Genomic DNA, 15,600 nt, shown 5'->3' with positions numbered 1-15,600 from the left:
AAATATTAAAACCATAATTGATAAGTCCTTTTTGTATGATTAATAACGAAATGTACTGAATTGCATGATTAATAGGTTCATTTCGTACACCGCTTTAGATAGCTTTTAGCCTCCAGTTCAATGTAATTATGGCATAAAACATAAGGGAAATATGAATTTGTTGCCACACTAACCATTTTGTATAAATTGTAGTGAAAGGAAGCTAAAAGTGACAAAAAGAGGACAAAGACGTAGAATCATCGCTTCTATTTACGTTAGTGCAAGGAAAAGGCCAGTAGATATCACTACTGTCCGTGGATGAAGCTGCCAATAGGAGTTTTGACGCCTCTGTCTCAAACCATTCACAAACAAGCTCAACACAAATCACAACCATTCGCGGATGCACGAGGGAATCGGGAAGGGGCATTGTGCTCTCTGTTCCAAACCACTTGCTAATGAAGGCAACAAAAATCTCCGCCAGTCGCGGTTATTGGACGATCTCTCCTCTTGCCCACCCACGGAAGACTCAACAGATGAGGGCCCTTTGTTGATGAAAGAAATAGAGGAGAAAAGATCAACTCCCAGATTAGAATTGAAGGGCACTTCTTCGGACTTCTTGATGCCTCTCTTCACTAGGATAAGTGATTGGATGATTATTATAGGCATTGAGAGGTTTATTTATTACTGTTTCGACCCTCTTTGGCTTAAAATCTGGCCAGATCACGTCTAAATCTTATTCGATTCCCAAAAATCTGGCTTGAATTAAATTAAATTCAGATATTAAATCGCAGGTTGCCGCATGTCTGAGCTTTATGTCCATACGCGGTCGAGCATAGTCCTCTCTGTTTAGTTGTCAGCACACAAGGGAAAAGTACGGAGGTCCGTAATTAGCACAAATTTACAGAAAAAACTCATTCCAAAAAATTAACTTAATGGGTGGGAAAGTCTCTCGTATTTTTAAATCCCACATTACTTGTGAAGTTCCTCGATATGGGACTCATAATAGGGTCATGTGCATTGTTTTGAAACCCGGATTCAATATCAAACCGACAAAAGCAACAGATCACGGTTTTCATGGTTCAACCGGTTAAACCAATAGTTGAACTGGTGACATAAAAATTAAATAAAAATAATATTTATATATATAAATATATATAAATAAAATATTAATTTGTCGATGTTGCTTATATAGAGCCAGTAATTTGGACAGGGCAGGCTCAATTAAGGTCAAGCTTATTTGGATCGGGCTTTGAGTATCATACCCTTTAAAAAAGCCCATATAGCTAAGTTTGGCCCTAACGTCTTTGGACTTCAAGTTTATTCAAGCTGACCTGAATACCCAAAACTTTAAAAAAAAATGCCTTTTTTCAACTGATTTCAATTTGTAATTTAAAAGTTAATTTTTTTTCAAATAATATAAACATAACAACACATTCTAGATTAGTAAAATACATGTAATAAATCATAAAAAATACATTAATATTAATATTAATAACAAAATTTAAAACATTAATTGCTTAATTTAACAACAAAGGCATGCTACCAATAAAGCCTGTAAGGGTTCAAACAACTTGAAAGTAAAAATTTAATGATACATAATTTTCATAATTCCTTCACAAAAAAAGATGAAAATTTCACAATAAAGTTCAAAACATCATGCTGTTAATTTTTTTTAATTTCCTATTCCTCTTGACTTTCTTGATTGACATTGTCATTATCATCCGAAGTTACATTTGAACTCTCAATGGACATATCAATGGGTGAAATTTTTTCAAATGATTTCCTCTCGTTTTCAATCACCATTTCATTATCTACAATAAATGAACAAGTTTTATAAGAGAATTTAATAAAATTGGATTCTAATCAAGAAAGAAAAAAATATATAAAAAAATAATTATATATTACCATCATATGCAACCAATTACGGGTGCAAATAAGAACCTAGAAATTATCACAAAGAAGAGTGCTCTAATATTAAAAATTATCACAAAGAAGAGTGCTCTGATATTTTGTAAGAATACACGAACCAATGCTGAATGCAAATTCACTTGCCATTATAGTGATTGAAATGCTAAGTATATCAGCTGCTATTTTCAAAAGATTTCAAAATCTACATTTATTAGTATTCCTCCAATTAAAGACATCCAATTTGTGATATACATGAAGCTAAGGTATTGCTTCATCTAGACAAAATTCAAGCTCAAACTTGCCAAAAGATATAAAATCCATACTTGTATAACAAATCTAATCCTGCACTATGCAAAATTTGAAGTAATATATGTCTTGAAAAATTAAAATAAGATTAAAAATATGAAAAAAAAAAGTACATCTAAAATCCCTTGAATATTGCTTGTTTTTGTCAAAGCATTAGAAGTAATGGAGGATCGAGCTTGATATCTATGCGTTGGCATTCTTGAACTTGATTCAGCCCCAATATCAAAAATAGAAATCATCTCTTTATACTGATTAAAAGTATATTTTAATTTGCTTCGGATATTCCCGATCCTCACATGGAAACTTATAGGATCAATTTTGGCATATATATACTGTATCATTTAAAGCTTTATTCATAGATCAAGCATAGTTGCACTTACAAGGATAGTGCTACAATAATTCGAATACTTATCAAACTTGTCATTCATTCTTTTGGCCATTTCACAGATCACAATATCACCATTGAACATATTTTCATCCAACAAGAATATTTTTGACACTTGAGAGAAATGCAAATTTGAAGTGGGATGAGATGACCTAACATCAACCTTGTCATAACATCAAATGGCCTTAAGAAATTGCACATCTCCTCCCCTCTCCTCCACTCTTCATGTGTTGGGCAATATGTGAAACCTGTATCATAGCAAGATAAGCTGATAAAAGCATGGCGATATTTTAATTCACTTTTAAGTATTAGAAAAGTTGAATTTTATCTAGTAGGCATGTCCATCTGCAAGCCCATTAAACCATCAATACCACCAACTTCTTCAAGACATTACTTGAAAGCAATCATCCTTGCCTTTGATCCTCTCATATACTTAATGCTATCCCTAATCTTGTTTACAGTGGTACTTGTTACTTTCAAACCTTCTTGAACTATCAGGCTTAAGATATAGACATAGCACCTTAATTATATGAAAAAATTCCCCTTCACAAATCAAGCTTGCACTGTCTTGTAAAGCTAGCCTCTCTTTCAATTTTTCCTGCATATTATCATTTGTAAAGGTATTGTCTAAAGTGATAAAAAATACTTTCTTGTTGATCCCCTATTCCACCAAATAATCATATACTTTTCTAGCCAATTCTACCCTAAAATATGGGGGTTTCATGTGACAAAAGAAAGCATTTTACTATTTAACATCCAATTTTTATCAACTAAATGAGTAGTCAAACATAAATAACCTTCAAAGGCTACAGTTGTCCAATAATTAGATGTCAAGGAAATTCTTCCAACACTATTTTATAATTTTTGTTTTAAAGCTTCTGTGTGCCCATAATAGACTTTCATTACATCACTCATTGTTGTTTTTCTAATAATGCACTTCAAACTAGGATTCAAGACTGTAGAATAGTGCCTAAACCATTTATATTCAATAATAAAATAAGGCAAATCATGTTCAATTATCATCATAAAAAAAGAATGTCGTGCCTCCTTTTCATCAAGTTTCCCAAACCTTAATTTTCCATCTTTACCAATCAACGTTAACCTAACATCATAATACTTAGCTAGCTATAGACAATTCTTAGCACGCTATGCTAAATGAGACGTGCCATTAGCTCCAGATCTAGTTTGATCTTTATTACAACCATTGCATCTAGCGTTTGTTTTCCTATCAATTATAACTTTTGAAAAAGACTTTCACACATAAGATGTGCAAGTTTTGGCTCTTTTACCAACAGAAAGCTTCCCTTCTTATTAAGAAGTTGTTCTTTTCCTAGGACAAACAAATTTTTCCTTATTCTTTTCAAATGCAAATGCAGCACTACCTACCTTACTAGAATGCAAATTATCATCTACTTTACTACTATTAGCACCCACATTTTCACTACCTGTAGAACCCCCAATTTCAATGTGTTTTTTTTTAACTAGAAGATATTTTTTACTACATATAATAAGGACACATAAAGAAATTAAATAAGATCAATTAGCCACTCAATAATAAACTAAAATTAGACAATAATGGAACATAGAAAGGCAAAAAAAAAATCAAATAATGAAACACAAAGAAGGGCATAAACAAAACAACTAAATTTAGATAGGCAGAAAATGAAAGACACAGGATCAGAAACCATTTATAAACATTTTGCCTTAAATTTATACAAGGCAATTCAATTGAAATGGATATGAAAATTCTGGAACACTCTTCCCAAGCTAGCCATAATGTAAATTCTTGAATTGGAAAGTAAGGCTTTTTATTTCTTTTAGTCCAACATATGAGTGATTTATTATCGCATGAATAAGGAACCTTATCATCATTATACATTGATTTTAACAACATAAAGTTTCTCATTATAGAAAATAGCATAGCAACAAACACTTGTTTTTTATTTTGCACTAATGCAACAAAAGTCACAAAATTGGTATAAAAAGCAAAAGAGAATCTCATACACAGCTACACTAGTTATTTCTTTGAGTTTAGAGATGCAAAATCAAACCTGGAGAGAAGAATGAGAGTTTGAGACTTGAATACAATTGACGACAGTACAACACAAAGCTTAAGAACAAAGCTTTAGAGATCAAAGCTTTGCTACTTCAGTTTGAAGATCAATCTTTCAGATAATGAGTGGAGAGTTTTGCGGCCATCAAGAGAATGAGAAGTGAGAAAGAGAATGGAGAGATTGAGAATTGATAGAGATCGACTAGGGCTAGGGTAGCTTGAAAGAACTAAAGAACTGAAGAAGTTGGATGAAGATGGAAGATCTAAACGAGGAGCCATAGACGATGACATGCGAGCTGTGCGACGATCAATGGCTTGAGAGTTGAGCAACAGCGACAGCAACGGCGTAAGGGGAAGGGTTTTTAATTTTTCCAAGCTCAAGAGAGGGACTAAAGGAGGGTAGAGTCAAGGCAGTGTCTTGATTTTTTTTAAATTTTCTTTCATGTCTGTACTCTGTACTATGACGTCGCGTGTGTTCTTTACTATGGGTTTCAAACTTTTTTTTTATTTTTTTAAATTTTTATTTAGGCTCAACCCTAATTTTTTCGAGTAGGTTCAAATTGGCCCATCAAGCTTGGCCCAAAATATCAGCTTTAGGTGCTTGGGATCTCAATGTTGAAGGCTAGATGCCTAGATTGCTAGAGCTAGAGGCATAGACATGTTAGCACAAGCTTGTGATCTTGAAGGAAAGTGCTGGAGTTGAAGGCACACTATTATATCATGACTCACGAGCTTCCGATCTCAATGTCAAAGGCTAAATCGCTGGAGCTGGAGTCAAAAATTAAGCATGGGCCATGGATGAGAGATCAGAAATTAGAGAAGAGAAGACAAAAGAGAATTAGAAATTAGAGAAGAGAAATCATGAATTTAAGTGATTTAACCTAAATTTCTTTTTTTCTTTTTTTTTATTCAAACCTGGTTGACTTGCTTCCAGTTTTAAGTTAAATACATTTCTATGAAAACTACCTAGTTCAATCAGGGTCAATTCTATCCAAAGGCTAATTTAGTTCAATTAGTTAAACCAAACCATTTTACTCAAGGGGCGATGGTTGGACAATCCAGCCCGGTCCATTTTTCACAACATTAGTCATAGATGTCCAATGACAGAGAAGAATTGTAGTGATATTGTCCGCACATTATCTATGGTAGAGAGCTCAGAGTCTTCATGGAGCTAGTTGTCCACACAAATATGGCATTTTCTTTAGGGGTTCTCCGCAGACAAACTCTAGCAAAAAGCTCAGGTTCTATTCAAGTCTACTCATCTGTGCATAGATGGACTTTACTCGTGGCCTGTTTATGGATGGAGTGCTATAGAGAGCTCAACTCTTCTCATTCAATATATGACCATGCATGGAAATTGTTCATCATATTGTCTACAGATGGATGAACTCTTAGGCTTGGTTTTTTAGGCCTGGTTTTGATATTTTACATGTTTAGCCCTTTATATCATATGTTTGCTCCTTTATCCTAAAAATTCTCAAAATTACCAAGTGAGGTATTTTATTTATATTTATTCTTATTTTAAGCATTATTTGGTGAATATGATGGCAAAAATATACATTAATTCTTTGTAAAATCCCTACTTACCATCCATCGAACGTGATTTCTTGTCTATGAGAATTAATGTTATATTTATACTTATCTCTCTTGTTTTATTTGCCTTTTTATATATGTGACAGCTATATAATTTGTTTGTGGGTTATTTGATAAATTGAGAGGTGAAGAATTAACTTAAACCTAGAGAGATAGACGCATATAATTAAATTAGTAATAAGTAGGATATATGGTGACTTAAATTATAGTTTCATGATCTAATTAGTTCCTTTTGAGTTAAGTTGGGCTGAACATTAGTTAGACATATCCTAATATATTAAAAGATAATTAGGATATACTTTAAAAATAATTGTCACTATAAATAAAGAAAAATAATTATTTAAATAATTAATTAAATTAGATTAAACAGCCATAGCACTTGTTTGATTGATTTAGTTTATCATATTTTATCGTTACTGTGTTCTTTTATTAGTTATTAAATCCTTTTTCAAAACTATTGGCTTCTATTAAATAACAAAGTTGCTATTTTTTTTTTCTGGGTTCGATTTTTAGAATACTCTAAGAATTATTATGGCATTGATCCATACACTTGCAGGAGAGACTAAGATTTTGGCATGTTGTCGGGAAAGACAATTACCTTTATTATTTTCTTAATTTATTTTTTTAAAAAGATATTTCCTTGTGTGCTTTTGCATGATTACTAGACGCTCCAAGAGTTTGAGGGAGTTTGATTTGAAAACTATTAACCTTGAGAATTAATGTGCTTGCAGACGTCATTGCAAAGAAAAGTGTGAGGAGAATAAGATGCAGGAGTGGGGTTAGAAAATTTTGTTGGGGGTTAAAATGAGAAAGCATACATAATAATTAAAAAAATTTATATATAAATATATATATATATATATCAGTAACATAACATAAATATTTCAACGTATATATTTATAATCAATTTTACATATATGTGTGTGTAACAAAAAAAATAAATATATATATCTTTTTTTAAGATTTTTTCATTAATTTTTCATGGTATAAAAATAATTAATTATCATGTTTATGATAAAATTTTTAAAAAAAATTTTCTCAATATACACTATCATTAAATTAACAAATATTTTATTTTTTTCTTAAGTATTGAATAATTTAAATACATCCTTGTGATATAAAGTTCTATTCAATATGAAAAAAAAATTTGTTACTTGCTTATTGAATTACTATTTAATTCTTTCAATTGATAAACTTTTCATTCAATATATTTTGAAATTTTTGTTGCAGTGATTTATAAAGTTTTTTAGTAATAATTCTCATAACTTCTTTCATCAAATTTCTTTAAATATGTTATCTTGTTGAAAATATAGAGATCATATGACAACTATATCTTCAAGATACTACAACAATTGGACTATACATGTGTGATGCGTAAAAGACAACTATAAAATTAAAATAAGAATTCCATCTAATATTTCAAGGCTTCTATTGGGTCTTCTGAAACTCTAAATATTGGGTCTTCATCTCAAGGCTTCTATAATTGATTAATTTAGGAGGCTAAAAATATATAACCCCTACATTTTACTAAAAAAAAAAATAAAAAAGTTAGGAGGTGCCATGGCTCCCTACTAGTCCCTCTTGTCTCCGTCCTTGATAAGATGGCCCATGTTATAGTCCCTGTTGGTGGTAACGATGGAGGTGCAAATAACGGTGGTGGCAATGGCGGATGTGGGGATCACATCCCTATAATTGGAGTACTTAGTGTGGAAAGATATAACCGTATCCAACGCTGTATCTAGCCATCCGCTATTCATCTGTCTACATAAAGCATTCCTGGTATTATATTTTATCAATGAGAGGAAGTACCTATTTCTTTGAAATGTTATCATAAATTCATAAACATTACAATCAAGGTTAATAAATATAAGTAATAAAATGAGAAATTTTTTTACAGTTACTAAATTATTTATATTTTGAATAAAGATTAATTAAAAAATGTTTATATTTTGAACAAGAGGAAGTCTATACTTAAAATTATTAAAAGAGGCAAATTTGAAAAAAGTATTTTTATAGTTTTATTTATAAGACATTTTCAATATGTTTTACTAAAACTAAAGAAAATTTCAAAATTTATTTGTTCTATCTAGAAATTTTAAAATTTTTTAACTTTACTCCTATTAAATATACATACTTTAACAATACATTTTCTCTTTCCAACATTGAATAGAGGTCAAAAGGAAAAATTTGTTATGAAAATTTAATGCGGTGACTTATAAATAAGACAAAAAAATTTTTTTCTTTTTACCTTATAAATAGGATCGAAGGAGTATAAATTACTCTAATTTTGCTCATGGTAAGGACCAAGAAAATTGGAAAATTTACCTTATATTAAGAATCAAAAGGAGTATACAGTGTATTGCTGCTTCTTTTTTTTTTTTTTTTGCCGATTCAAATGTGTTCTTCGGATCCAAAGTTTGGTCTGGTGTATATAGTTGGATTATTTGGATTTATTATAAGATGAATATGTTTAGTAAAGGGTCAAATGACATATGACTCCTAAACTTTTTTTTTTTTAAGGACTTGAAAACCGCCACAAGCTTCAGTGGTCATGAGCACTTGTTTATCACATTTGATTCAATGATATCTCCACAAAAGTGAAAATACACAAAATCATAAGCAAAATACATAATATGTAACATCTCCGAGCATTCAAGTGTAATGATCATGGACAATTAGGGCTTCTGCCAGGACCTCCAAAAAAGAAGTAAGTGCCCCAATCATGATCATGAGAAATGTCAGTTAGGATGTCATAGCATTTGGGACTATCAATGCTTTTGACAATGCTATTAGGAGGCACCAATTGGTTTTTGTTATTACCAACTTTTATGTTGGCAAAGAAGCTCGCTTTTGTAAAGCCTTCTGTAGAGAAATGGCCACTTCCCATTTGTGTAGAAGTATGTAGTCCATTAGGTTTTGAGTTTATGACTTCACCTCCCCACTCTACTGCTGATGCATTGTAAGAGAGTGTAGAGAACAAACATGAAGGCCAATATCCCATAACTCTATTAGAACCATTATATTGCATCCACCAAACTTCGTTTCTTACATCCTGCTCATTAATTATCCCAATCAATGTATATTATTTGGGTTGAAGTACATTTTTATCTCAAAATTAACATACATTCTTAGAAGAGCTTTGGGCGCAATAAACAAAATTGCAAAGCAATATAACAAAAAATTTAATTTTAAAACCATGGTAACATTACCAACAAGCATTAGTTGTAATAGAAGAGAACCATCTTGAGTTTGAGTCTATACGAATATAGAAAACCCTTTTAGCATAAATACCTCAAGTGGAACCAACAATGCTAATATGCAAGACTCAATCAAGTAGTTATATAAAAAAGAGAGAATGACAGTGAAGTTTCTAAAGATTAAACTAATGACAGTTTGGTTTTTGACAAAAAAATTTTAAAATATGAATTAATATTTACAAATAAGTGAAAATTTTTTCGTAAAATTTTATCAGAAATTTAACTGTCATTAAATCAGTCTTCTAGGAAGGACTTAACTATCATTTTCACCCAAAAAAAAAACCATTGTAATATTGTCCCCTATTTGAGAGTTAATGCTGGATATAACAAAATAAGTTTATTTTAGGCAACAAAAAAAAGGAGTTTACTACCCCTCACTAACACTTGTTGACTTAAACATTGATTGTTAAAAAAGGTGTAACATTACACCGATTTTAAAAGATTATGTGTTGCGTTGTTCTATAGTTTTCTTTAGAGCATCCATATATGGCTCCTTTAGAAATACTTTCGGAAATTCTCTCTGACTCATTATTCTTTGACCGAATAGACTATATGTGGCACCCTCACGTGTGAAAGAAGAGAATAAAATAAGGAATAGGGCATGATGAATTCAATTTGTTGCAGAAATTAAATTGGACACACACAGACCTACCTTCCAGATGGAGATCGTCATAGCAGCTTGAGCATGATCATTACCATATTTAGATAACGGTGTGATGCGTCCTCCAACGGCTACTCCAGCATCAAGTTGAACAAATCCAGAACATAGCAGATCATAGCATCCAGTATTTTTATTGGAGTCACTCTATGATCGTATCAAAATTTATAATTAACATAATAAAATTCACCTACAAAATGATTCCAAAAACAAATACTTAAGACAGCTGCGAAACTTGTAAACTCACAGTCCAATAAGTTAAAAGTCTGGTCGTGCTATCCCCATATAGTTGCGGATTCACCTGATTGTCCAAAATTAAGGAAAGGTCAAATAGAGAATGAGATGGATCTTTGGATGATAGTGACATGGATTTTAGGTTGCCCAATATGATTGAACTTGATGAGTTGATGTGTGAGAAGTTTTACATAAAATAAAGTTAGGTTTAATAACTAATTAATTAATATATAAAAAAGGAAAAAAATCTCATAAACTTAATCTTGAGATTTGAGTTAAGATATTATGTCATTTCACTATTCTCATTCATTTGTCCTCTCTCCTGATTTTCTGGAAGTCACTCCCAATTCTCAACAAATTCTTAAGAAATTAAAATTTAAACATATTGAAGCAAATGATAAAAACTCAAAATAATCTGTTTCATGTGTTCATAGATAAATTTATTAAGGGGCAAAAATACTCATAAAGTTATTGACCAAGAGCATTTAATATCTTGAAGTGAGGAAAGATACACAAGTGTGAGTTAGCATTATTTAAGTTAGTGTAAGAGTTAACTATCCATAAAATTTAACTGATGTTAAATGTTTACCCAACACCTAAGCAGATGGTTGACTTATTTTAGATGACATGAAAACCAAAAGATGGCATGGCTGATCCTTGTAGGCTGGAAATTGCCTAGTCACATATTCCACATACTCCTCTATTTATGTCACCAGATTCTATAGATTGAGATTAATAAGTTGGATCGAGATCAATAGGACGATGAAGAATTGTCTCCGTGAAGCGGATCGAGCATGACTAACCAGAATCAAAGCAGAGGAATTGCTCTAGTTCCAGGAAAAGAAGAGAAAACAAAAATAGGACCAAAAAAAGAAAGAAGATTTCCCAGATCTCTTAAATTTAGGAGTACCGAGACAAGAAAATTTTAAAACGAATAAATTTTTCCAACCTAATTCCACCGGATCAAAAACATAATTCATTGTTTCAAGAGATTGTAGATAAGTAACTCCTCTGAGGGAAAAAAATTGATCAAGATAATTAGAACAAAAGATTCATACAGCGTTATCTCTAACAAATCCTCAATCTTCGGGTAGACAAAAGACATACAGCTAGAATAATCAAAATTCGCAAAGATTTGAAAGAAAGAAACCATCAGATCTAGCGAAATCCTCAAGAAATTTTCGGATTTTCAAAAACTGGGTGAAATATTTACCAGCAAAAGCTCTTCATAGTCCTACAAGAGGCTCTAATGCCTAAGCCTTGCCCTTTGATCCTCATACGGAGCATGTGGAGACTCCAAAGGAACACGAGTTGCAATGGGTGGTGCCATTGAAGGAGATCCGAGGAAGATGAGTTGCAGCAGAAGAATGGGTTCTATAGATTTGAATGAGGTGGGAAGAGGTGGCAACGTGGCTGATGGATAAAAGCCACCTGGCATGAATTGTGAGGCAAATTAATGACTTTTGTTAAATTTTATGAATTTATCACTCTTGCATCATTTTAAATAACGTTATGAATACTCATACACCTTTTTTCACTTCAAGATATTAGATGCATTTAGCCAATAATTTTGTGAGTATCTTTATCCTTTTACTCTTCATTAAAAAATTAAAGAATACCTGCCAGCCAGCTTCTATGGTATTTGTATTCACGACATCATCATCATTCATAAGCCAAATTTGAGAGGTACTAAATTCGCCAAACTGAACATTAGGATTCCATGTGTTTATCATTGCCTTGGCTCCATAATATCTCTCTCCTTGTACATATACCGAGGCATACTATGGTCAAAATAGAAGAAGAAGAAGAAGAAGAAGAACAAAACTCATCTAAGAAACAAATTGAAAGACAAATTAAAGCTTCTAAGTTCAATAGGGGGACAACATTAATTAATACCTCCTGGCCATGGATACCTTGACCTTTAACATATGAGCGAGGAGGGACAGTTTTAAGATTCTTCTTCCCAAATTGTTGGATAGAGCTTGCCCTCAATATGTCTTCTTCTCTTATTCTTCTTATCGGGACGGTTCCTTCTGGGCAGCTTCCAATTTGGTGCCATGGTTGAACAATTGGCATTGATTTTGAAGACACATCAAGTTTTTCTACTATATTATCTATTGGGTAAGAACTTGGCCTCATCTTGAATCAAATGGAAAATATAATTAAACAGCTTAATTTAGAATTATATTGTCAACAATATGAAGCCAAATTTATAAAACTCAAATATAAGAAAGCACACTAAAATTGTTTCACCTTGATTTTGTGATTTTTGAGTTTTGGATGATCAAAAGCTGGTTGATTCGGAATAGAGACACAATCGATTATATCTCCATCCGGACTCTGTTGTTAACACAAAGCATCAAAAATTTAAAAATTAGAATAAATCCCAAAATGATATATATATATATATATATACACACCCCAATGCCTTCACATATATAATTAGGGAGAATTACAGAGAGATTTCAAAAGAGTCAATTAATTTAACTTAGGTTCTAAGTACCAAACTTCAAGAATTTGCATTTTTAATTTTTAATTTTGCAATGTGATGAATTTGCAACTTATATTTTAAATTTTAATAGAAAATACAAATTTATTTATTTTTCAACCATATTAAAATTTAAAAAATAAGTTATAAATTTATCACAATAAAATTATAAAATTGAAAACTAAAGTCGCAAATTCTTAAAGTTTGATACCTGGGATGTATGTTGAATTAATTAATTTTTTTGGGACCCCTCTATCATTCTTCTTATATAATTATACTCCCTCCAGTCCTTAAGGTGGTTCCATTATTTTCATGCATATGAAGAAAAGGTTGTTGCATCTTGTTTAAAGCCGAAAGAAGTCATATAAAATTCCAATTTTACCTTATTAAAAATTAGTCCCTTCATTAAAAAAATATATAAGGTATTTTTAATTAAATTACATCCCAACTAGTTTATTAATTATCTTTTAACTAACAGCATAGTTCCATATCTATCCTTATTTAATTGATAAGGTATTTCACTTAAAGGTGAATGGTTGAATCATGAATGGTCTATTTATTAAGTGTATTTTTGGAAAAAGCTCATTAATTAAACATTGGAAAGTTAAAATATCTTATATTTTTTAACATTCAACCTCAAAAAGAAGCCTAATATTTTGAAAGATAAAGATATATTTTTGCCCTTGAAATATTCTCCAAGAACCACCTAACACTTTAAACTATTGATTGGAGCAATTTTTTTCTAAAAGTAATTAAAATGGAATATGTTTGCCTTTGTCGTCAAATTTCCAATGCTAACCATTAACAAATGCTAACTAAGACTTCAATGTTGACTGTTAGAAAATTTAAAGTCAAGGGTAAAATTATTCTGACTAATAATTTAGGTTGTTGGGTTCTCTACAAAGAATACTTTAGGAATAAAAATTCACATTTATCCTATTTTTAAATGGAAGGAGTAATTTATCCACTTACTTTTACAATTCTTAAGATGATTCATTAATAGGATTAGAAATAAAAAATGTCCAACCGTTAGATAATGCTACATTTGTCCCAATTTATAAAACATTTTAGATAAAATTACACATAATAATAAAACTTTCATTAAATACACTTTACAATTTATTTTTTGGAAAATAATATTGCCCTAAAATTATTAAAAAATTATAACTTTGCCCTCACACCCCGGCGCATGTCGGCTGTTAAATTGGCTTCTTTGACCAAGGGAATCATATGGCCCCACGTGGATAATGATCAATGATGTAGACCCAACTAGAGACACCTGTTGAGTTTCTCATTCTCCATTTGACCCATCACACAATTGACCTCTCTCAACACTTCTCCGGTCGCCGTCGCCTCCTCCCAATGCTGCCATCGAGATTCTCAGCCCATGGCACTGCCAACTCGTGCGCCAACACTACCGAAGATCTTCAAATCTTCCATATCACAGCTAGATTGGGTCGCTTGGGTTACTATCGTCGAGGTTTCAATCTCCGCCGTCCACAGATGTCCGGGTCGTTGAATCAAAAATCCTCGAAGACGAGCACGAGTTGCTCGCACTGGAAATCGACGAGCTTCTTATCCTTCCCTTCGTTGTTCAGCCATGGTAGGTCCTTCAATTCCCTTCAAGGTCTCGAGCCAGGGTGTATCAGAAACAGGGATTATTAGAATGGATGCTTTTGTTATAATGATTTTGATTGCAATGGCTCTCATTTTTAGATTGATTTCGTCTATTTTTGGCTTCTTATTGGAGGGAGAGCCTTGGAAAATTTCTATTTGATTTATAGCTTTTCACGATAGGAAAGATGGATTCCCTCTTTTGATATTTAGTCTTGTAACTGGGAATTTCTTCTTTTTCTGGTGTGTTTGTGGGAGTGGATTTTAAATTTGCATGTGTGAATCAATTTGAGGTTTTGATCCCTGGGAATCGATGGAGTGGGAGGTTTTGAACCTCATCCATGGTGCAGAGAAACCCAAATTGATTTGAGCTTTTGGAACTTCTTTTTCTCAGTCAATAGAGACATGAGGTCACTCGGCGCTCTGGTGACGAAACAAGTGATGTTACCGGCGACAAACCACAACTGGATGCTACAACAGATTCAAGCATTTGCTCAGGAGAGAAGGGGCATCTGAAGTGGTATGGAATCGGAATTTGAACTCCAAAATCCACGTGGTTAAAGCTTTAGTCCCACTCAGCGGAAAAATTTAGCCACTTAGATACAGTGGTCAAACGTAGCTGCCCCTCAAAGTTAATGGCCGGGCAACATTGTTTTGATTTTGAAAGTTTTGATTGACATTGTTCCAACAAACAAGTTTAAGATAACAGACATTCTTTGTGAAGAGGTTTTAAGATATTTTTGTGTTTTAACCTTTCGTTTAATACCCCGTTTATAAAAAAAAATGTTAAAGGAAGAGGGAATAAAATGGGAAAGTTAATGTTAAAAGGGCATCATGAATAAAATATTATTTTTAAAAAAAATATTTTATATTTTAAAAACTGAAATTTCACTAAAAATATTTTATAAATTAGAATAGAAGAAGTACTATGTTACCCCTCATATTGTGGAGTAAAACTGCTCCTAGAATACGCCTTATAAGCACTGAGGATATAAGAAATATATGAAGATGAATTGTATACGGACCTTGATGGACTTAACAGCTGGTTTACTCAACTTGTTCAACAGCTTTTGAACCTCAAGTTTCTGATGAAAATCACCATCCTTGCTACCTGCGTTCATCATC

At 32.1% G+C, this 15,600-nt stretch overlaps 2 protein-coding genes across 2 annotated transcripts; one reads left to right on the top strand and one right to left on the bottom strand.

Annotated features, from left to right (window-relative positions):
- Positions 1–8,788: 8,788 nt before the first annotated feature.
- LOC129287502 (uncharacterized) lies at positions 8,789–12,512 on the bottom strand. The gene is made up of 5 exons (XM_054923691.1): positions 12,270–12,512; positions 11,993–12,154; positions 10,387–10,440; positions 10,134–10,286; positions 8,789–9,276 (listed from the first exon to the last, which is right to left on the bottom strand). Exons 1-5 carry the CDS (start codon positions 12,510–12,512, stop codon positions 8,890–8,892), a joined length of 999 nt encoding a protein of 332 aa, XP_054779666.1. The 3' UTR covers positions 8,789–8,889.
- A 1,607-nt stretch (positions 12,513–14,119) lies between these two features.
- Positions 14,120–15,195, top strand: LOC129310079 (uncharacterized). Its single transcript, XM_054951959.1, has 2 exons — positions 14,120–14,464; positions 14,870–15,195. The coding sequence occupies exons 1-2, from the start codon at positions 14,224–14,226 to the stop codon at positions 14,989–14,991; spliced, it is 363 nt and encodes a 120-aa protein (XP_054807934.1). The 5' UTR covers positions 14,120–14,223; the 3' UTR covers positions 14,992–15,195.
- Positions 15,196–15,600: the final 405 nt, after the last annotated feature.

The sequence above is a fragment of the Prosopis cineraria genome, unplaced genomic scaffold (assembly GCF_029017545.1).
Source record: "Prosopis cineraria cultivar Desert tree isolate PC_DT_omini unplaced genomic scaffold, ASM2901754v1 PC1, whole genome shotgun sequence".
NCBI lineage: Eukaryota > Viridiplantae > Streptophyta > Magnoliopsida > Fabales > Fabaceae > Prosopis > Prosopis cineraria.
The sequence above is the reverse complement of the archived record's forward strand: the minus strand, read 5'-3'. Positions and strand labels throughout refer to the sequence as shown.

Coding starts and splice junctions, on each gene's coding strand:
- LOC129287502 (XM_054923691.1), bottom strand. CDS start 12,512: ATGAGGCCAAGTTCTTACCCAATAGATAATATAGTAGAAAAACTTGAT. Junction 10,441..11,992: donor CCATAGAAGCTGGCTGGCAG/GTATTCTTTAAT, acceptor TTGGACAATCAG/GTGAATCCGCAACTATATGG. Junction 9,277..10,133: donor TGACGATCTCCATCTGGAAG/GTAGGTCTGTGT, acceptor ATTAATGAGCAG/GATGTAAGAAACGAAGTTTG.
- LOC129310079 (XM_054951959.1), top strand. CDS start 14,224: ATGCTGCCATCGAGATTCTCAGCCCATGGCACTGCCAACTCGTGCGCC. Junction 14,465..14,869: donor CCCTTCGTTGTTCAGCCATG/GTAGGTCCTTCA, acceptor TCTTTTTCTCAG/TCAATAGAGACATGAGGTCA.